The sequence below is a fragment of the Quercus suber genome, unplaced genomic scaffold (assembly GCF_002906115.3).
Source record: "Quercus suber isolate HL8 unplaced genomic scaffold, Cork oak 2.0 scaffold_995, whole genome shotgun sequence".
In the NCBI taxonomy this organism is placed as follows: domain Eukaryota; kingdom Viridiplantae; phylum Streptophyta; class Magnoliopsida; order Fagales; family Fagaceae; genus Quercus; species Quercus suber.
The window spans coordinates 151,431-172,398 of record NW_027070410.1 but is presented as its reverse complement, the minus strand read 5'-3'; the positions used below and the strand labels follow the sequence as shown (position 1 = coordinate 172,398).

The 20,968-nt window shown below is 37.3% G+C and overlaps 3 protein-coding genes across 5 annotated transcripts; 2 read left to right on the top strand and 1 right to left on the bottom strand.

The window, feature by feature from the left end:
* Nucleotides 1–3,506: 3,506 nt before the first annotated feature.
* Nucleotides 3,507–4,079, top strand: LOC136065497 (uncharacterized). Its single transcript, XM_065768777.1, has one exon. It carries the CDS (start codon nt 3,507–3,509, stop codon nt 4,077–4,079), a length of 573 nt encoding a protein of 190 aa, XP_065624849.1.
* A 6,011-nt stretch (nt 4,080–10,090) lies between these two features.
* Nucleotides 10,091–15,590, top strand: LOC112030569 (U-box domain-containing protein 33-like). Its single transcript, XM_065768776.1, has 3 exons — nt 10,091–10,168; nt 13,500–13,928; nt 14,784–15,590. The coding sequence occupies exons 1-3, from the start codon at nt 10,091–10,093 to the stop codon at nt 15,588–15,590; spliced, it is 1,314 nt and encodes a 437-aa protein (XP_065624848.1).
* Nucleotides 15,591–16,449: 859 nt separating this feature from the next.
* On the bottom strand, nt 16,450–19,838 carry LOC112030573 (putative recombination initiation defects 3). 3 transcript variants are annotated; one of them, XM_024063251.2, is made up of 5 exons: nt 19,662–19,838; nt 18,946–19,102; nt 17,740–17,893; nt 17,414–17,548; nt 16,450–16,992 (listed from the first exon to the last, which is right to left on the bottom strand). In XM_024063251.2, exons 1-5 carry the CDS (start codon nt 19,724–19,726, stop codon nt 16,844–16,846), a joined length of 660 nt encoding a protein of 219 aa, XP_023919019.1. In that variant the 5' UTR covers nt 19,727–19,838; the 3' UTR covers nt 16,450–16,843. The 3 variants fall into 3 exon arrangements, with proteins under 3 accessions (XP_023919019.1, XP_023919018.1, XP_065624851.1); XM_024063250.2 differs by having other exon boundaries at nt 17,740–17,902; nt 19,662–19,837; XM_065768779.1 differs by having other exon boundaries at nt 16,857–16,945; nt 17,740–17,902.
* Nucleotides 19,839–20,968: the final 1,130 nt, after the last annotated feature.

Genomic DNA, 20,968 nt, shown 5'->3' with positions numbered 1-20,968 from the left:
TAATAACTAAGGAATGAAATATATCTTTTTTAATAAGTGAAGACTGAAGAATGAAATAAATCATTAATAGATATATACCATGCAATTTTGATATGCCTTTTTTTTTTTAAGAATATCTTGTACCAATGGGAATGGCCTGATTGATAGATTCAGTTAGTTAATAGAACCCTTTCAAAAGATGGCTTGATTCCTTGTTTGTTGAGATTTTTGGTTTTAATTTATCATGTTCATGATGATTCAATTCAAGTATTCTATAATTTAACATCAATGGTTGCTATATGATCTTAGAGAGCTCAGCAAATCTTTAAAAGTATTGACATCACTCAATGATGCAGGAAGATGGGCCTCAAGTCTAAGAAAGCTAAGTATGTGTGCAGACAAGCACCTCTTTCTTGCCGCATACAATTTATTTGTAGCGGCCATTGTATCAATACCAGGTTTGCTTTACAGGGTTGTTAATTACATTTGGTAAAGTAATTGTCAGTTGATGATTGTATAAGCTTAACTCAATTATGTTAAAGAGAAGTTAGAGAGTAGTTAAATGATTAAAATTTCCATTTCATAATAGTTTTAAGCTCTTGGAATAAGTGGTAATTTTTGTTGGAAGTATGATTTACTTTCCACAAATTAAAGACATAAATCAAAGAATTGACTGCTTAGAGTAAATCAAGAGATTGGATAACCAATTATATGGGAAAATTACACTTTACCATCCTAAACTATACTCCCGATTATACTTTGCACACTAAACTTTTCGAATGTACATGTTGCACCCTAAATTATGACCATCGTTATACTTTGCACCCCGATGTTAAGTTTTTTGTTAACTTAGATGGAAATTCAAAGTTTAGGGTGTTAAGTGTAATCAGGAGTATAGTTTATGGTAGTAAAGTGTAATTTATCTTTATTTTTAAAGAATTGAGAAGATGGACAATTAAATCTGTTCACATGGTGCCATATTTTTCCATCCAAGTTAACAACAAACTTGATGTTAGGGTGATAGTGTAACAAGGATCATACTTTAGGGTGCAAAATGTGCATTTGAAAAGTTTAGGGTGCAAAGTGTAATTGAGGGTATAGTTTAAGGTGGTAAAATGTAATTTTTCCCAATTATATAGATACAAAATTCAAAATTATAATATCAATATAATAAATTGATAGTTGACTTATTTTTAAATTCTATAAATCCCATTATAAATATGGGTCTTGTAATGTATTATCAATCAAGTGAATGCAAACCTCTTTCTCAAAAAAAAAAAAAAAAAAAAAAAAGTGAATGCAATCCTATAAAAAAAAAAAAAAAAAAATCTAGTGAATGCAAGATGTAGCCATTGGGCCTTTGGTGATATGGATTTAAGCATATTGGTATTTACCTATGCAATTCTTACTCTTAATACCTTGCATGATACATCACATTAACATTATAATGACATTTACTAAAGGAGAATTTCTTGTGATTTCTCATTGAGAGGGAGTTGCCGTCTTTATAGTGTAGTTATCTTCATGTGCCGTTGAGCACCTACATTGGTTCATACCAAGTTCCAATTTTGTCGGTAAATTTTCTTGTACTCCAAAAAAACAAAAATAGAATTAAAAATTTTGGAAGACATTTTCTAGTTTTGGAATCAGTTTCTATAAGTTTTTCATTTCAATAAAGATTCATACACAACTTGAGGGGAGTGCTGGACTTAGTAGTATGATTTACTTCTCACAAATTAAATACAAAAATCAAGGAATTGATTAGTTAGAGTAAATCAAGGGATTGAATAATCAATTAATGTTAATATGAAATACAAAATTAGAATATCCATATAATAAATTGGTAGTTTGACTTATTTTTAAATTCTATAAACGTTATTATAAATATGGATTTTCTTGTAATGTGTTATTAATAAATTAAATGCAAGATGTAGCCATTTTGACTTTTAGTGGTGTGGACGTAGAGGTTTCCCTGACTAATGCAAGTATCAAAATAGGGAGGCAAAGCACTTGATATTACGGTCTGTTACTTGGGAGCCCGATAAGGACAACATTGAGTCTAGAGCATCAAACTGCCGGAGGTCAAAATCTGTACGCAGTTGGGACATCACTGAAGCTGGACCATCAAACCACATGAGATTAGATCTTGTTACACCGAAGCGTGGGCAAGCCCAAGGAGAATTGACCATACACATGGTAAAGATTTTAGAGTCCGCCTAGATGCAAATTTTTGTTAATTGCACCTTTTGTTCATTTATTTGTCTATTTGTTATAAATGGTTTAAGTACTTTAGTGAATAGAAAAAAAGAGGTTTAAAACAATAGTTGTACAACAAGTTCAAACAGACACAATAATTGACTATGTACTATGCTTGAAAAGTATAGCAATGTAAACTTCAAAAGGTCCACAATATTACACAAATTTCCAATAATCCAATCAATAAACCTAAGAAGAGAGGGATTTTTTTTTTTTTTTTTTTTTGGGAGGAAACATTGACAATACAAAAGAACTTGAAAATGTCTATTACTAACTACTATAATTGTCAAATTTCACATTTAAACAAAAAAAAAAAAAAAAAAAAAAAAAAATCATATTACTTATGTACGGTCATGGACTTGTGACCCTTGGCCCAAGGTCAAGAGCCCAAACAATTTGTACCGAACAATGGGGGGATTACCTTGCCTGGCAGATCAGTCTGGTGGTTATATCGCCCATGAGCCCAGTGCAACCTGGGCTCGGCCCTAACAACTTCAGTAGCGCCTTGGGTAATATCACTACCGAGCAGTCACCAGTGTCGTTGCTAGTTCCAAGGCTCCAGTTTCCAATGTGGGACCCTCTTTCGTCAGGAATAATTTAATCGAGCCCCTTCCACATGAGTGGAGAAATGAGTAAATCATTACTAACCCACTGAGGCAAGGCTATAAATAGGGAAACCACCTGAGAGAAAGGGTTAGACAATAGAGAGAGAGAACTAGGAAAGTAACTAAGCATTAATAACCGGGTGTTCGGTTAAAGAGGTTAATCACTTTAGTCAGTCTAGGGATAATCTACTTAGGAGCTACCCATTGTAGGATACTCAAAAGCCCACTTTAATAAGTAAATTGTGAGCTTAATTATAGAGTTGGCCCAAGAGCAGGGAATAGCTACGCACAATTGGCACTATTTGTGGGAATCTCCTACTTAGCTGTAGTTTCGCTGAGATTCACTTGACTAAACATGTCCGACCATCGCTCATCGAGTTATGTCGATAGTGGGTTGGGGGGCTTGTCTCGAAGTTCGAGCTAATGAGAAAGGAGGGATCAAGAATTAGAATGCTTGCATAGACTGGTAAGGGACCTAGAGTTGGAGGTACGGGGTAGGCGCCGAAGAAGGAATCGCAATGAGTCTCCTGAAGGGTCAGTAAGTGTTGGGGTAGTCATGGAGAACCGTCCTGCCAGTTTGGTTCCCATTGGTCTAGGGATAGATCACGGGACTTCACTAATGGGGATTCGGTTTCCTATGAACGGCATGGGCACCGGAGTGCTGCAATGGATGCTATGAGTCGTGCACTGCGTAGAGTGGCCCGGTCACCATTCTCGGACGAGATTGAACGTGCCCAAATGTCGGGGAGATTTAGCAGACCATCGTTTATCTTGTATGACGGGAAGACAGATCCCTTTGAGCACGTTAGTCATTATATTCAAATGATGTCTTTATACAATCAAAATGACGCACTCATGTGTAAAGTATTTCCTTCTAGCCTCGAGCCTACCATTTTAAGGTGGTTTAATGGGTTAAGGAAGGGATCAATTCATAATTCTGGAGAGCTAATTCAGGAGTTCGAAGACCAGTTTATGACGTGTAGCTGGGTACCACAACTGGTGGATGCATTACTCTCTATGAAGATGGGAGTTGGGGAAAATCTTCTGAGCTATGCTAGTTGGTATTGGGAATTGTATAATGAGATTGGTGGAGGTAATGAAAAGGTAGCCGCAAGTACTTTCAGGCTGTGTCTGCTTGAAGATTCTGAGTTACGGGAGTCATTAACTAAGAGGCCTCCTGAGAATATACAACAACTTATGAGACGTATTGAGGAATATAAAAGGCTTGAAGATGATTGAGAACAAAGTAAAGGAAAAGCACCTATCGAGTCGTAATACATGGAGGAGTCTCTGTTAGGGGGCTTCCAGCCACGGGTAAGAAGGGATTAAGGATTTAAGAGCCTAATGCCTGTACTGGGGAAATTATTGTGGCGTTTAAGGAGCCTGTGCATAAGATTCTGGAATGAATAAAAAATGAGCCTTACTTTCGATGGCCAAGCAAAATGGGGGGTGACCTAACAAGAAGGAATCAAAACCTGTACTACACTTACCACCGGGACAAGGGGCACACCACTGAGTAATGCAGGATATTTAAGGATCATTTAGAGCAACTAGTGAAGTCAGGGCATCCGAAAGAGTTTGTTGTGGAACTTGGGAGTGGCGTTACCGGGCAGACCTCAAGGCCGCGGGTGAACATACTTCCACCCTTGTTGGAAGTGATAGAAGTTATCCATGCAGCTTCAATGGGAACCACGGTAACTTGACGAAGGAGGGTGTTGACCGTAGTGTTAGCAGAGGGTAATCGGGAAGACCTTCGGCTTGGAAAGAAAATAAAGCCTACTTGAGAGCCGATTGCGTTCGACAACAATGATTTAGAAGGAATAACCCAACCATATGATAATGCGCTTGTGGTTACTACTCAAATAAATGGTTTTATAGTCAAAAGGGTGTTGGTAGACCAGAGAAGTGGGGTCAAGGTGATGTATCCTGACCTATTTAAAGGGTTGGGATTGAAGGCTAAGGACTTGTCCAAGTATGACACACCTCTGGTGGGATTTGATAGCCTAATGGTGGTACTTGAGGGGCAGATTTCACTTCCCATGAATACGAAAGGAAAAAAGGTGATGGTAAGCTTTATTGTAGTCGGCTCATTTTCTCCCTATACGGCCTACTCGGCAGGCCATAGATTCACATGATGGGGACGGTCCCGTCCACTTTACATGTTAAGGTGAAGTTTCATATCGATCATGGTGTTGCAGTAGTGAGAGGAGATCAACAGGTAGCGAGACAATGTTTAGTGGTGGCAGTAAACCGGGAGATAAAGCAAAAAGAATCTACCAAAGAAGTCCCTTTATGGCAATTACAAGAGCCCCAAGAGGGCTAGGAGGTTGACAGTGCTGATGATTTGATTAGGGTAAGTATACTTCCATACGAGAATAGAAGTTTTCAAATAGGAACAAGTATGAAGCATGAGGATCGGGTGAACTTATTGTTGTTGCTAGTTCATAATCTGGATGTTTTTGCATGGAGTCCATACGAAGTACCTGGAGTGGATTCAAAATTTATAACCCACAAACTCAATGTGGACCCATTATTCTCACAAAAGAAGCAAAAGGCGAAGAGATCGGCTAAGCAACACGTTGAAGATGTTAAGAAGGAGGTTGCAAAGTTGAAGGAAGCAAGGGCGATAAAAGAAGTCTTTTTTCCGAATTGGCTATTCAATACCATGGTAGTGAAGAAGAAGAATGGTAAGTGGAGGGTTTGTGTGGATTTTACCAAAATTAACTAAGCATGCCGGAAAGATCCCTTCCCAGTGCTGAAGATTGATTAGCTGGTGGATGCCACATGTGGACACCCTAGGATGAGCTTCTTAGATACTTTTCAAGGCTATCATCAAATTTCTTTGGCCACTGAGGACTAGGAGAAGATGTCATTCATGTTCCTTAAAGCTAACTACGATTACACAGTAATGCTGTTCGAGCTAAAGAATGTGGGGGCCACTTATTAAAGAATGATGACCAGAATGTTTAGGGAGAAGATCGTGAAGACAGTGGAAGTCTACATTGATGACATGGTGGTGAAAAACAAGGTAAATCAGAGACACGTGGGTGACTTAATAGAAATATTTGACATATTTAGGTGGTACAAGTTACGTCTCAATGCTGATAAGTGCGTCTTCGATGTAGGGGCTGACAAATTTCTTAGGTACATGATCACCCACTAAGGAATAGAGGTGAATCTTGATCAGATAAGTGCCATAGAGCGGCTCAAGTCACTGAGTAATCCAAAGGAGGTACAAGTATTGATCGAGATGTTAGCTGCATTAAACCAATTTGTTTCAAAGTCCGTTGATCGGTGTCGTCCATTTTACCAATTATTGAAAAAGTGGAAAGGCTTTTAGTGGACCGAGGAGTGTGAGGAGGCTTTTCAAGACCTGAAGAAGTATCTAGTAAGCACACTAATATTGTCTGCCCCAGAGGCTGGTAAAGACCTATATATGTATTTGTCAGTATTTGAACATGCAATAAGCACTGTATTATTGAGAGATTAGGGAGTTCGAAAGCCCATCTACTACATTAGTAAAATCTTGGTCGACATCGAGACGAGGTATTTGCCCTTGGAAAAGCTGGCGTTAGCATTAGTGTATGCAACTAGGAAGCTACCTCACTATTTTCAAGCTTATATGGTGTATGTGTTGACTAAGTACCCACTACAATCTTTGCTTAAGAGGTCCAGCTTTACGGGCTAGATAGCCAAGTGGGGAACTAGGCTAGGATCATTTGATATTCAGTATTGGCCTTGAAGCTCGGTTAAGGGCCAAATACTAGTCAACTTTGTTGCAAAGTTTACTCCTCGAAGAGACTAGGGGGTTGTGTGTAATGTGGAGGCTCGACCTTAAAGGGTGTTTGTGGATGGTGCATCTAGTGCAATAGGGGCAGGGGTTGGTATTGTTATGATATCACTAGAAGGAGTGAAAGTGGAGTATTCATTTAGATTGGGGTTTAAGGCATTAAACAATAAGGCTGAGTATGAGGCTCTTTTGCAGGATTGAGGGCTGCACTTAGCCTCGGAGTGGTCGACTTGGAGGTGTATTTGGATGTTTAGCTGGTAGTTAGTCAAGTTGAAGGAAGCTTTGAAGTCAAAGATTCTCGGGTGATTGACTACTTGAAGCTCGTGAAGCAAATGGTGAGCAAGTTTCAGAAGATGAAGTTGGTTCAAATTACCTAGGGACAGAAGCCTAGGTTCGGTTTGACCCCTGTCATTGACCAGGTGGACATCTTATTACCAATTTTCTAAGGACTAGAACCTAGGCTCAGTTTGACCCCAGTCACCAACCAGGTAGAAACCTTGTTACACATTTCCTATGGATAGAAGTTTAGGCTCAGTTGCTACAAATTTCCTAAGGACAGAAGCCTAGGCTTGGTTTGACCCTGGTCACTGACCAGGTGGAAACCTTGCTACAAATATCCCAAGGATAGAAGCTTAGGCTTGATTCGACCTTAGTAACTGACTAGGTGGAAACCTTGCTACCAATTTTCTAAGGACTGGAACCTAGGCTTGGTTTGACCCTTGTCACCAACCATGTGGAAACTTTATTACAATTTTTCAAAGAACAAAAACCGAAGTTCGGTTCGACCTCGGTCATCGACTAGGTGAAAACCTCACTACATTTTATAGGAAAGCTTAAGCAGGGCATATAATACATCGAGGTAATGAACAAAATTAACTAGGCAATTCGAATTATGAAAAGGAAAGAGGCTTAAATAGTTGAAATTTAAAAGTGTTTGTCATCAAAACCACGATGACCCCTAGTATCATGTTATGTCACCACACCCCGATGACTAGGGACAAATTAAGGTAAAAGTAAAAATAGATAGAAACTAATTGTCATAATTTAAACAGTTGGGTCTTGCAGTTGTTCGGGTTGACTAGGGGCAACATCCACTGCAGATTGAAGGTTGGGCTCTAGAAGATGGGGCTATGTTTGTCCTTGTGCGCCGGTCGGATTGCTGGTGATCTCAAGGTCAATTAGCTTGGCATGAGAATCAATCTTTTCTACCAAAGCCCTCATGCTTTTACTATCTTTGTCTTCGGCACGAGCAAGATTTTGAACTGAATGAGGAGGAGGTTCGGGGTAAGGAATCTGATCGGGGTTTCTGAATGGTGATTCTTCAGGAACATTCAAGGCAAACATGTCCGCCATCCACCCCTCGTTGAACCCGTACCTCCGTGTTTGCATCACAACAGGCTCACAGGAGTTCTCGGCATCAACAAAGCCCATGTCGTAGAACTTGTCCTCGCTCTCCTACAGGGCCAATTTCAACTCGGCTACTTCCTTATCTTTGGCTAATATTATGCTTTCTACCTCGGCCAGTTTAAGCTTTATCTCCCTAAGTTTAGTCTCCAGATTAGCTACCTTCTACTCGACAAGAATGTGTGCCTTCTCAGCTTCTCTAGCCTTTTCTTTAGTTGCCTCTGTGGCTCTACCCCTATTCCTTACAGTGGCTTTAGAAACCTCCTTTAATGCCATCTCTGCGTCGGCCTCCTCGGCGGCATTCTTCAGCTGATCCTCCATCATGTATGCTAGTGGAGCGGCCTATCATCGCAACAAGAAATAGCCATGTAAGAGATATACCGTAAGAATAACGATAACAAATAATAATAATAATAATAATAATAATAATAATATGTTTTTAGCAGGAAATAAAGGAAAGACAAGGATTAAGCCTTACTGCAATAATATGCCATTGAAGTCTGGCGGCAACTGCCTCGTCAGTATCATTCGAGAAGTAATGCATGTCATTTGACAATTGTAGAGCTTGCCCCAAACTCCATGCAATCCTCCTACCCTCCCCGGCAGACCAATTCCTCAAGCTGGCTATCACCGAGATAGGACTATCACCGAGCATGAAAGTACTCTGCCATCCAACGGGAGGAGGTGTCGAGGAAGAAGCTATGTTTGAACCCACCTCCATGGTTGGATGAATATTTGCGCTGGGTTCCCGAATAGTTAAAAGAGCCACGATCGGTGCATGAGGGGTTTTCGGAGGCGCACCTTGTAGCCTCTCGGAGGGTTTGCTGGCATTCTAGGGTCTCTTTCGTCCACAGGGCATTAGAGGAGGAACTTGCTGCTACATAAGTGGCCGCCCACCAGGCAAAAATCTATCAACGATCATGGTCCATCGCACCACCATTTCGTCTTTCGGGTCTTCGATATTAGTTTCCTCTAATAAACTAACCAACTCAACATCTACTTGATCTGTGACTCGGGCCTCTTCGTGGGGTTCCTCAATAAAGATGTGTATTGCTCAGTCGTAAAATGCTGTGTCTGTTGAATCATTCCTTATAGGCAAAAGGGATTCTGCTCTGACTTGCCGTAGACCTAACCTCTGGGCCTCACCGACTGTTAGTCTTGGGGGCAAGAAGTCGCGCAACCGAACGTCTAGGTAAGACAGTAGGGGACTTCCAACAGTTAGTGCTTGCCTTGGGTCTTGAAAACTGGTATACGCTAGAGTACAACCGAGGATGAGGTGCGAGGCCCGTAAATGACCGTCGAAGTGTACAAGATCTCAGACCTAAGAACGAAGTTTAAATCCCGAACATGGATGTCGTTACGTTCTGGTTTGAATCTTTTAGCATCTGCACAATTAGAAAGAGTCATTAGCATTCTCTACTAAAAATAAGGTTAACTCTAAAATAAATAACAAAATCATGGTGACAACAGGAAATTAAAATTAAATGTGAGTGGTATCGACCAATATCTTAGGGCGAGGTCAAGTAGGTGAGCTCATTGGCAAGCCAATTGCTACTCACTTGAACAAATTCTCCAGTCGAGTTTCTATTAGAATCACGCAGGCACGATATCAACCGTACTAGTGTGTCCCTAACTTTAAGGTAATACCTTGACCTCTCATTATCACATAAACTATACATAAAATTAATGTCGTGTTGGTCGAGGTGTAACTCGTACAAGTTATTTAACTGACTAACACAACTCACCACTTGGTAAAAATTGGGTGGAAGTTGGTTGGGGCAAAAAACCATAGAACCTAAGGGTTCTAAGTATTAGCGGGTCTACGGGGAACCTCACCCCACCCTCTAGTATAGACATTAATGGGAAGAATACTACATAGGGACGTCGTTCTAGTGCTATATTACCCTTATGACAATAAGCTACATCTACGTCTAAAGGGATGTTGAATCTAGCCCTAAAATTGGCAAAGGTAACCTCGGTCTTAAGAATATGAGAAAAACCCATTCTAATATATCAAACAATTAGAAGGAAAACTTAAAAGAAGAGGAAAGAGCGAATGACTTACAATAGAAATGCTAAGAGGGATTTGCTTGAGAAGGAGTTTGTGCTCGGTAACTTAGGGTGCTCAGAAATGGTAGAAGTAGAAAGTGAAACAAAGAGATGGAAGATGATTTTTATAGGCCAAAGGAAGTTAACAAGTATTAAATGTGCAATCAAGTGGGAGAAATAATTACAACCTTTTTTTGAAACCGTCACACACATTGCCTTGGTACGCAAAGTGTCAGATAATCATAATTGTTGGATGCAGCCTGTCATTCCCTTTTTCCCAAACATGCAGGCTGTCTTGTCTGTAGTTAATGAAACTGATGGTTAGTATTCCCGAGAAGTAAAACGTAAATCTTTATTAAGGATCTTTGATTCTATCCCCGAGAATGGGAAAAGAATCAAAGGGGGGCTATTGTATGGTAATGGACTTATGACCCTTGGCCTAAGGTTAAGAGCCCAAACAATTTGTACTAAACAATGGGGGGACTACCTTGCTCGGCAATCAGTTTGGTGGTTATATCGCCTATGAGCCCAGTAAAACTTGGGCTTGGTCCTAACAACCTCGGTAGTGCCTTTGGTAATATTGCTGTCGAGTAGTCACTAGCGTTTGTTGCTAGTTCCAAGGCTCCTGTTTCCAATGTGGGACCCTCTTTCGTCAGGAATAATTTAATTGGGCCCCTCCCACATGAGTGGAGAAACGAGGAAATCATTACTAACCCACTGTGGCAAGGCTATTATGAGAGTGTTTTTTTCTTAGCATACAGGCCTAAGTAGAAACAAGGATCCTGGGCCTTTTACTTGTTGTTTAGTGGATTGGGCTTGGTTCACCGCAGCTAAATGGGGGATGATTACAAACCAAGTTGTGCGCAAGTCACATAAAGCTCTTCAAGGCAAAAATGTGATTCCTCTTAAGCAATAAAATACCATTATAAGTGTTTTAGTATCATAAAATGACCATTTACTCTTATGAAACAAGTAAAATAATTATTCATAATATTCACAATGAAAAAGGTATTGAAATAGAATATTTAAGGCTTATCTTTTATTGTATAAACATTTAAAAGAGTTCCTTCACTTGGTATCTTAGGCGTACTGTCGTGGTTTCCCGGATGTACTGTCATAATACCCAGGGGTACTAGACCTGTAAGAACTAAGAATGCTAATTCTTTAAATTATATGATCTTTCTCCATGCTTATTATGTAATAGAGTTTTGTCATTTCCCTTTACCTCTATAGGTCTTGCATAAGAACACACTACACAATACATATATCTTCAAATAATTGTTAGTTTCTTAGATTAGGATATATATTTTAATACATATACATATATGTAAATGAATTTCATGAGAATGATTCAGCCACGAGGATCCTGGTCCCAATTCTCACAGACTTAGTGCTTTTGCACAAGACTTGTGGGATTTGGAACTCAAATCCAAGTGGTTTGCTTGAGCATTGCATTCCAATATAGCTAGATGAGGAGGATTTTTGTGGGAGAGAGTGATATTTGATGTGTGCATTTTTTGGCATATGTTTCTTTGGAGGCTAAGTGATATTTTGAATGATCTCAAGGATATGGGACAAATTCTTCCACCTTGGCTCACTTATTTTCTTGTTTTCTTTCTCTTCCTAGCTGGGCTTTAAAGCTCTAAGAATATATGTTTTGAACCTCTAAACTCTTCTCCTGAACCCCCATTTTTCTCCCCTTCGAATCCCCTTTTTTGCTGTGCCTTAGTGTTCTTTTTATAATAGACCTGGTTTGGTACCTCGGGTGAGGATGCCCTAGGACTGCTGGGTAAAACCATGCCCTCTGGAACTTGAAAAGGTGCATTGGGCAGAGGTTTAGCTTATTTAGGCAATTATAACTCAAAAAGGGTATTTGGCTTTAGTTACAAATGGAAGATTCCTTCTTGAAAAGTCAAAACAGTGGGTGGGCTGCTCAATGTACAATGACAACTTTGTTGAAAATGACAATTGAGAGGAAATTGTGGGGAGGTGTCATGCACATGGGGGAATTGAGTTTTCCATTGGTTCATGCATTCTAAGCAAATATATGAACCAAGAGAAAGTTTCGGGATCCTCCTTTCACCAGAAATCACTCCTCTACTGACCAAACCATTCCTCCCTTACTATCCACTCAGGATCCCACGGGCTTAGACCATGGGTTACAAAGATAATACCTGGTTTTTGCTAGATTTTTAATGGCCTTTGTGTGGGTCTGAACATACATAGGGTCTTCATGTTGATTCTTCTTGTTGCGTATCCTCTGGCCTGACCAAGATCCTTGCTGCATGTCCTCTTGTCTAATTGAGATCCTTGTTGCATGTCTTCTGACCGAGATCCTTGCTACATGTCCTCTGACCTGATCGAGATCCTCTTCTTTTTTCTTTATTGTTATTATTATTTCTTTCTTTCTTTTTTTTTTTTCTTTTTTTTGGGATTTTTGGTCTTCATGGTCCTTCTTATCTTCATGAATTGGGCATTCTTTTGTTAAAGCCCATGGTCTTTCCTTACTTTTCATGGAATAGGTTTTCTTGTGAAATTTTGGTCTTCAACAGCTATAAATAGGGAAACCACCTGAGAGAAAAGGGTTAGACACTAGAGAGGGAGAACTAGGAAAGCAACTGAGCATTAATAGCCGGGTGTTCGGTTAAAGAAGTTAATCACTTTAGTCAGTCTAGGGATAATCTACTTAGGAGCTGCCTATTGTAGGTTACTCAAAAACCCACTTTAATAAGTATGTTAAACTTTCTAGTGTAATACATGAGTTACGACTAATATCTATATACATAAAAGCAGGAACTTTGGTTCATAATTTCAATTATATAGTTCTTTAACAATTTAATTACATTATTATTTAAAATATTATTTTATATAAGATTTATAAGAAACAATTAATTTGGAATAAGATATTCTTACTCAAACTTAATCGTTTTCACAATAATAAAAACTAAGTACAACAAAAGATAAAAGCAATTTTGATTACACGCAATTAGGAATCTAAGATATATTTTTGAAATAGGAATTATAAAGATAATAGTGCATTTAAATTAATGTAATAATTAAATATTTGTCAATATACTCAAGTAAGTGGTTCGTATTGTTGATTATTCTTTCTATCTAATGACATATAATATTTTTGAAGTTTTTTTTTTTTTTTTTTTTGAGGGGCTAATATTTTTGAAGTTGATAAATATTATTGTGCATAATAAGTAGGAGGCATGATACATAAAACAATTTCTTATAAAATATTTTAAAAACAGTGCCTCAAGAATTTTTCTTGTTCCTGAGTAGAATACTCAACACGCAGTAAACACTGCACACCTTATACTATTATATGAACTATATAATTGAAAATTATTCCACTGTAAATGTTAAAAGGTTCAAAATCTTACTCAAAGTTTTGATAACCCAATCAACAGTTCCAAGAAGAGGTGAAACAAAGGAAAGAAGTTGAGGAAGCACTAGTGAAAGAGAGAAAAGAACTTGAAACGTTGAAGAATCTGAAAGACCAAATGATGGAAGAACTTCGGATTGCCAAACAAGAAAAAGCATTATTAAAGAGCCAAAATGAAGAGTTACAAAAAGAGAGAGATGAGTTGCAGATTGAGCGTGACAATGCACTGCAAGAAGCTGAAGGGTTAAGAAGTAAACAAGCGGAGGCCTCTATACAAATGTTTGAGTTCTTGCCCTCTGAGATTGAAGAAGCTACTCAAGGCTTTGATGATTCCCTTATAATTGGACGAGGAGGATATGGGAACGTTTATAAAGGTCTCCTGCGTCAAAACCAAGTTGCTATAAAGAGTCTAAAATCTAATGGCTCGCAAGGCCCCTCAGAATTCGGAATGGAGGTTTGTGTATTCATTTGAAAATCAGTTTAATAATTTATTTAGTTAAAGATTTATTTGACCTTTGGCTATGATTTCAATATTAGGGTGAGATTAGTATAGTTTTATTGTTTGTTGTTAAGCTGTTTACTATATTCTGATCTTAATTGATATCTCAACCAAAAGAATATGTCAAATTTGTTGAAAAATTGATAAACAATTTTGGTGCATCCAACTCGATCTTCTATATATGATGATGAGATGATCAGTTGCTTAAATAATTTGGAATTATGTAGATGCCTGTTTATTTGGAGAGTATCTGTGATCATTCATTTATGTTGATAAATTTAACTACTGTAAACTTCTCTTTGCATACCAAAACATTAGGAGATATATATATATATATATTTCATTTTTCCTGATCTGATATATATATATATATATATATTTCATTTTTAAGTACAATTCACTTAAGCATTTTATCTGTAACTGCATTCTGTCATACAGTATTATGTTATGTAGGTGTATATAATTACGTTACAAAATTATTGGTTGACTGTAGCCTATAGAATGAGACAATATTAAAGAGTGGTGTTCAGGTAGTACAAAATTTCCTATAGTCCAATTACAACCTTACGTGGTTATAGTCTACGTGCTGCGGTACTTTTCATGTGCTTTGCACACGTAAAATCATGGTTAATGCTTGTATAATATGCATGAGGTGACAACTTAATTAGTAATTTGTAACTCTTTTCTGTAATCAAAACAAGCTAGTAATATCTAACGCACTTCTCTATAGGGAAATTTTTTTCCACTATCTAGAAAGAATAAGTTGGATCAAAAGTTGTCTTTCTTTCTGATTAGTTGGTTGTATGTCAGGTTCGTGCATTGAGTCAGCTGACGCATCCCAATCTAGTCAGACTTATTGGATATTGTTCAGAAGCTTCTGTCCTCGTCTATGAGTATCATCCCAATGGAAACCTTGAAGATCGGCTCAACTGCAAGAACGAAAGTACTCCATTATCATGGCAAACTCGAATACACATTGTCACAGAGTTGTGCTCCGTCCTCGTTTATCTTCATTCTAGAAAACCTCACAGCATAGTACATGGTGATTTGAAACCCTCTAATATCCTTCTTGATGCCAACTTTATGAGTAAACTTAGTGACTTTGGACTCTGCCGTATATTATGCCATGAAAGAAGATCAAGCAACGATACAACACTGTGTCATTTTACAGACCCAAAGGGCACTTTCCATTACATAGATCCCGAGTTTTGTGAAACAAGAAAGCTTACTAGGAAGTCAGATGTTTACTCATTTGGAGTCATATTACTACAATTGTTGACGGGCCAGAGACCACACTTCGAAATGGAAAATGACGTGCAAGTTGCCTTAGATGCTGGAAAGTTGCCATCCCTCTTGGATCCTATGGCTGGAGACTGGCCAATTAAGACTGCTGAAGAGTTGGCTCACTTGGCCTTGAGGTGTTGTGACAGGTACCAAAGGAACCGACCAGACCTTAGCTCAGAGGTCAGGAAGGTACTTGAACCAATGAGAGCTTCATGTGTGGCCTCATCCTCATCCCCCGGCCATAAGAGGAAATATCTTCAAGTTCTAGCGGCAGACTCTAGTACAAGGTTTTTCACATCAAGCAGAGGCTTTGAGGAGACGGCTGGACAGTAGGCATAACACTTCAGGCAGGATGATTCTAATTTCTAAGCTTGCACGCTGTAAATATTCTAAATTCCTGATCACAAAACGGAAGAAGACTCTAGTTTCAAACTAGGAACGCTACAACCAAGCACCAGACAATTTAAAGCTCTACAAAAACAATAACAGGAGTTATTGATTTGAACCCCATCTTCATGCACATGCTTATAAAATATTTCTTTCTTCCCTTTTGGAAATGATCAAGAGATTTCTTGATCCTCCATTTCAGTCAATGGATGATTTCAAATGAATATATTATTAGTCTATCCTTTCTAGACTTCTTCCAATGAGCTCTAGCTCAAATGACACTTCCTTATTTTATAAGAAAGATGAAGGATGAGATCATGGTTCAACATTGAGTGTGTGCATGTAACTTACCACTAAAAAAGAAATCCTTTCTAGCCCTCTCCAGGGCAGGGGCAAGTAAAGAGAAGTAAAGAACATATCCTAGAAGCTAGACATCGAATTTCAGTTGATACTTGAAACATTTAGGGAGATCATATTATTTATGAGGATCAGATAGGGGATGTAACTTGTCCAATTAAGCAGGACTATATCCAACAGAAAAAAAACTGAGTTTTACACACTCACTAGGAGGCTTTGCATATCTCTGTGAAGTAGCACGTTGGTCAGTACCCTGCAGATTGACAAATGTAAGAGGTTTTTTGAGATCACACATTCACTACACATGACTACTTAAAGAAGCTCGTGGGTCATTATCCAAGAAGAATAAAGCACCTCTGGGAGGAGGACAGAGGGTGCTATGTATTATTGGTTAGGAGTCTTCAGGCTGCAAGCCATTGCCAGAGAATAATTGATGAAGAAAAAGGCATTCAATAAGCTGAGAGGCATTACATTATTTAATATTTATAATAGAAATATTGAGTTGAGAAAATTGAATAGAAAGAGATTAGGGAAGATTTGAGCATTGTTTGTGTCAGGAAAAGAAATAAAATTCAATAAAACATTTGCTACGGTCAAACAAGGACCACAAAATGAATTATCTTAAAGCCTAGAATCACACATATATCAGCAGTTTCCATTACGACATCGTACATACTTGCACTTCTTTGGAGAGGGTGTTGCCGAGCTTATCATGTAATATCAATATAGATGCTTCCACCTGCTGTGGAAAGGTTGAGACCACCTTGAAAATCTCCTGTAACTTGTCTTGATATATATCTTTGCTAAGCTGATCAGATATCAACTTAAATCCCCCAGCAACGCTAGCTTTCAAATCTTCTTGTCCGTTGTACTGGTTTACCATATCTCAAACGTGTTAGAAGAAACCGTATCTCAAACATCACATCTGAAGGCCTTACCATTGACTGCAGAAAGTTATCTTGAACAGTCAGTTTCTGCCGTATGCTGTCCACTGAATCAAATTTGAGAAAACACAAGAAAATTATTTTGTTAATTATGTTCCCCAACTATTTACATTGCATACAATATAGATTTGGAAGCACAGTTGTTTGCACTGAACAATTTATTGTATTCACTGTTCATCAAATCTAATTAAGTCCTACCTATTAGATGAAGATCTTTACATGTTTCAAAAATCAAGCAAATTCATCATCAAATACAACCAAACCGTAAGTTAAGCCACACATGACATCAACATCAAATAAATGAACTTAATTCATCTTAAACTTTATGAAAGTAGAAAATATTTCCTGGTTTTTATGTCACAAGCCTCTTATATAGAAAATGACAGTATTACTTTTAAAGATTGAGTTATAAAGTTTCTCTTCAGATCCTACTTTGTAATGTATTGACTGTTGGACTAGTTTACTCACTCTCCAGTGAAACTTCTTTCGTTCCTTTGTTTACTTGCATGACATTGCTCTGAACAGAATCCAGGATCATTCCAAACCTGCTTAATAAAGTTTCCATCAATCCAATTCGATGTTCAAGTTCTTCACTAATCTGACCTGCTCAGGCAAATAAAAAATTCAATATACGTGGAAATACATGCTTATGCAATCAAGAACAAAATCTTAATTGACATGCCTACTTTTGCATAACTGTAAAGAAAGGAAACCACATTTTCTAATAAAATTTTTACAGTACGTACAAAGATGCTTAAACAATTTCAGGAAAACAAAGTAAATTTTGAACTTACATCTATGATCTGTAACAGAAGCAGAATTCCATTTCCGTATTAGATTGGCTGAAGATCTTGAGATTTGCATTTGACTCTCTTCTCGTGTACAACTAGGTGGAGGCAAGCAAGCAATCTTCTTTACAAAGTTTTCTGGTTCTTGAGAACCAAATCTCTGCATGGACTGAAAAACTTAACTAAGATGAGTATACATACTAGTTCATTTTCAAGCCCCAAAAGAGGAAACAGAATAGGCGACTCAAAATTGCTGTCTTACCCAAGCACAATTTAAGCCTTTGCCTCTCAAAATCATTACATGAGAAAACCATTCTATTAATTAGGTTTGGCAAAAAGGAATTTTACAAAGAGATCATACCGTAGAAAAGAACCAAAAAACTGCTCTAAAGCTAAAAACTCAATCAAGCTAGCGTCTCCATCCCAAACTTTCCAGATATCATTCAACAATGAGAACACCACATCTCTTTGTATTTATATGCAGTCAAGTTGGACATGTAAATATATACAAAACTATGTGCAGTGAACATCTAGAGCCCACAGTTTATATAAATCCATAAGTTGGTGACATCAGCAATGATTGCAGATAAATATGAATCATGATAGCTTCTACCATTTGGAAATTACAAAAAGCCATGTACAAATAGTAGCCATTCTTAAATATAGCTATACTCTTCACAATGAAAATTTTAATCCCCATGCAGCTATTAGAGGTTTAAACTAGCATTAAGTTCAAGGCGACTAACAGAATTTCAAAATAGCACGATTAATCAATTATATTTGGTTTCGCTTAAGACTTTCAACAATTTCCTGCAAGACTAAGGGCCTGTTTGGGTACAGCTGAAAATTGAAAATTGAAAACTGAAAACTGAAAAATACTGTAGCAAAATAATTTTTAAATGTGTAAATAGTACCGTGTAACCCATTTTTAATAAAAAATTGATGAAAAGTAAGATTTGTGGGACCCATTTCTGAAAAGTTGCTGCAAAATTACTGAAAATGTCACTGTAGGTGCACTGTAGATGTACTGTATTGCACTGTTCATACCCGTAAGTCAACATTCACGGCTTGGAAAAAAAAAAAAAAAAAAAAGAAAACGCAAACGTGAACGTGCCTGAAAACGGGCTGGCCAAACTCAATAATTATTCTCTTGTTCCTGTTCTCAATTTCTTCAGCAAATCAAACAAATTCTCAGTACCAGAAAATTCAAACCTGATCCTTAGTCAGAGCCACATTGAGAGAGTTCTGAGGAAGCTGAGAAAACATGCCATGCTGAGATGAAAGTCCCTGCGAAAATGATTGCTGCGTCTGTTGCGATTGGAGTTGTGATGCTTGAGCATTAGGTCCAGTTGGTACCGCACTTGATCTCCTAATTCAGATCGTTTCCAAAATATATGATAATGCACAGATAGTGAAGAATAAATTAAAGCAAAGAACAATCTCAGTTGTTCAATATTAAATCAAACTGAGGCAAATAGCTGATTTAGCTTTAGTTGAGCGAAATTTTACTTTTGAGATTCTAAAATATATGATATTTTAAGATTCAATTTTTTTTAAAAACTTTTCTTTTCCTATATTCTCGCAGTAACTATAAAAGTCAGATATGGAAACAGATTTGCAGGCAGTTACAAATACTCTTACGCTCTCTTTGGTTTCTGAGAGAAACGGATAAGAGGAAAAGAATTTGAGATTGAATTTTGATTTTATTCCAGCATTTTCTCAGGAACCAAACAGATCCTTTGTGATGAAATAGAAAAAAGCGCGTGATCTCATCCAAAGCATTAAAAAATCAAAGAAAACAATCAAAATAAAAACAGAATATGAAGAATCTGTTCATTAGTTTGAACATTTCAAAATTTTGATGCTTAACATTTTCCTGCATATTTTCGGAAACCAAACAGAGCGAGTTTGTGAAGGAAAATTCAAACCTGGCGTGTGGAGGAAGGACAGAGATGGAGGTGAGATCGTAAGCTTTGTTGATCTTCAACTTCATTTGCTTGATTCAGAGATTTGAACAGGTACTTTGTCTTTGAGAGGCCAATTGTGCTGTGATCTGTGAATTGAGGCAATCGGTTTCAGAGATTTTGAATTTCTTCGAAGTCCAGAGAGAGCGAGAGAGAGATATACGAGTGGGCGGGAAAAGGGGTTGCTGGGCTTTTCGGATTCGGTTTGTATTATGGGCTGGATCGTGGATCAAAAGAAGCCCAATAGTTGTTTTTGGGTCTGAAACAAGTTCAGTAGAGTAACAAGAATTAACTGTTGTTTATACTTTATATACTGAGCCCATTGAATGCATCCAACCTAATCCAAGGCTGGCAATTTGTGTTGCCAAATCTTATTCGTGTTGCCTCTACTCTCCAATATGACATATTTAACAATTGTGTCAAAATATTTTCGACTTAGCATAACCTAATTATTAAGGGAATTAGATCCTCTTCATTTGGAGAGGAGTCCATTTCACTGCATAATTTTAGTTTTTATATATCGATATATCGATAATTCGGGGTGGATGATATTTTAATTCCTAAATTAATCAATGTATATAATGCTAGTGCCACTGCCAAATCATTTAAAATTTTATTAAACAGGAATTGACATGACATGACCCACAAACACGTAGAAAGACAATTTTTTTTTTTCTCGTTTCTTTTGCAAAATTAGCTAACTTTGAACTTTTTTGGAAATAAGTTAAATTTTATATTTTTGTCATACATTTAAAATAAAAGTTACTAAATAATATATCTTTTGATAAACACAATGCAAATAAGTTAATGGAATTGCGGGATACTCAAATGGACATGTAATAAACAATTCATGTTGAGTTGACATATACATGACCCATTTAACATATTTAACAAATATGTTATGTTAAGTTGACATGAATAAGGTTCATTTCAACCTATTTAAAAAATACGACCCAAAACAAAAACACGTGCTTTTGTTTTGTAAGAACATAAATTATAATAATTATAGACATATAAATCCTATGCAAATTCTACTACATAATTAATAACATCAATTAAAGCGTTAATTGCATGTAATCTAAAAATTCTTATTTCTTTCAAAAAAAAGTTCTTATTTAAACATAATGAAGTTCTCTCCAAATTTTGAAATTTTGAAATACAAAATCTAAGAAAAATAATTTGAAATAATTCCTTTTGCCCTTTAGTTTTTGGGTGAAAGGATCAGAGATCTTAGAATTACGATGAAAATTTCGTAATATAACTATTAAATT

What these genes read in the sequence shown, in the direction of transcription:
- LOC136065497 (XM_065768777.1), top strand. Translation starts at nt 3,507, where the DNA reads ATGGATGCTATGAGTCGTGCACTGCGTAGAGTGGCCCGGTCACCATTC.
- LOC112030569 (XM_065768776.1), top strand. Translation starts at nt 10,091, where the DNA reads ATGACTTACAATAGAAATGCTAAGAGGGATTTGCTTGAGAAGGAGTTT. An exon ending in ACTTAGGGTGCTCAGAAATG is followed by an intron (nt 10,169 to 13,499) that starts GTAGAAGTAGAA and finishes CCCAATCAACAG; the next exon opens with TTCCAAGAAGAGGTGAAACA. An exon ending in CCTCAGAATTCGGAATGGAG is followed by an intron (nt 13,929 to 14,783) that starts GTTTGTGTATTC and finishes GTTGTATGTCAG; the next exon opens with GTTCGTGCATTGAGTCAGCT.
- LOC112030573 (XM_024063250.2), bottom strand. Translation starts at nt 19,726, where the DNA reads ATGAAGTTGAAGATCAACAAAGCTTACGATCTCACCTCCATCTCTGTC. An exon ending in GTCCTTCCTCCACACGCCAG is followed by an intron (nt 19,103 to 19,661) that starts GTTTGAATTTTC and finishes GATCTGAATTAG; the next exon opens with GAGATCAAGTGCGGTACCAA. An exon ending in GAAAGAAGTTTCACTGGAGA is followed by an intron (nt 16,993 to 17,413) that starts GTGAGTAAACTA and finishes AATTTGATTCAG; the next exon opens with TGGACAGCATACGGCAGAAA.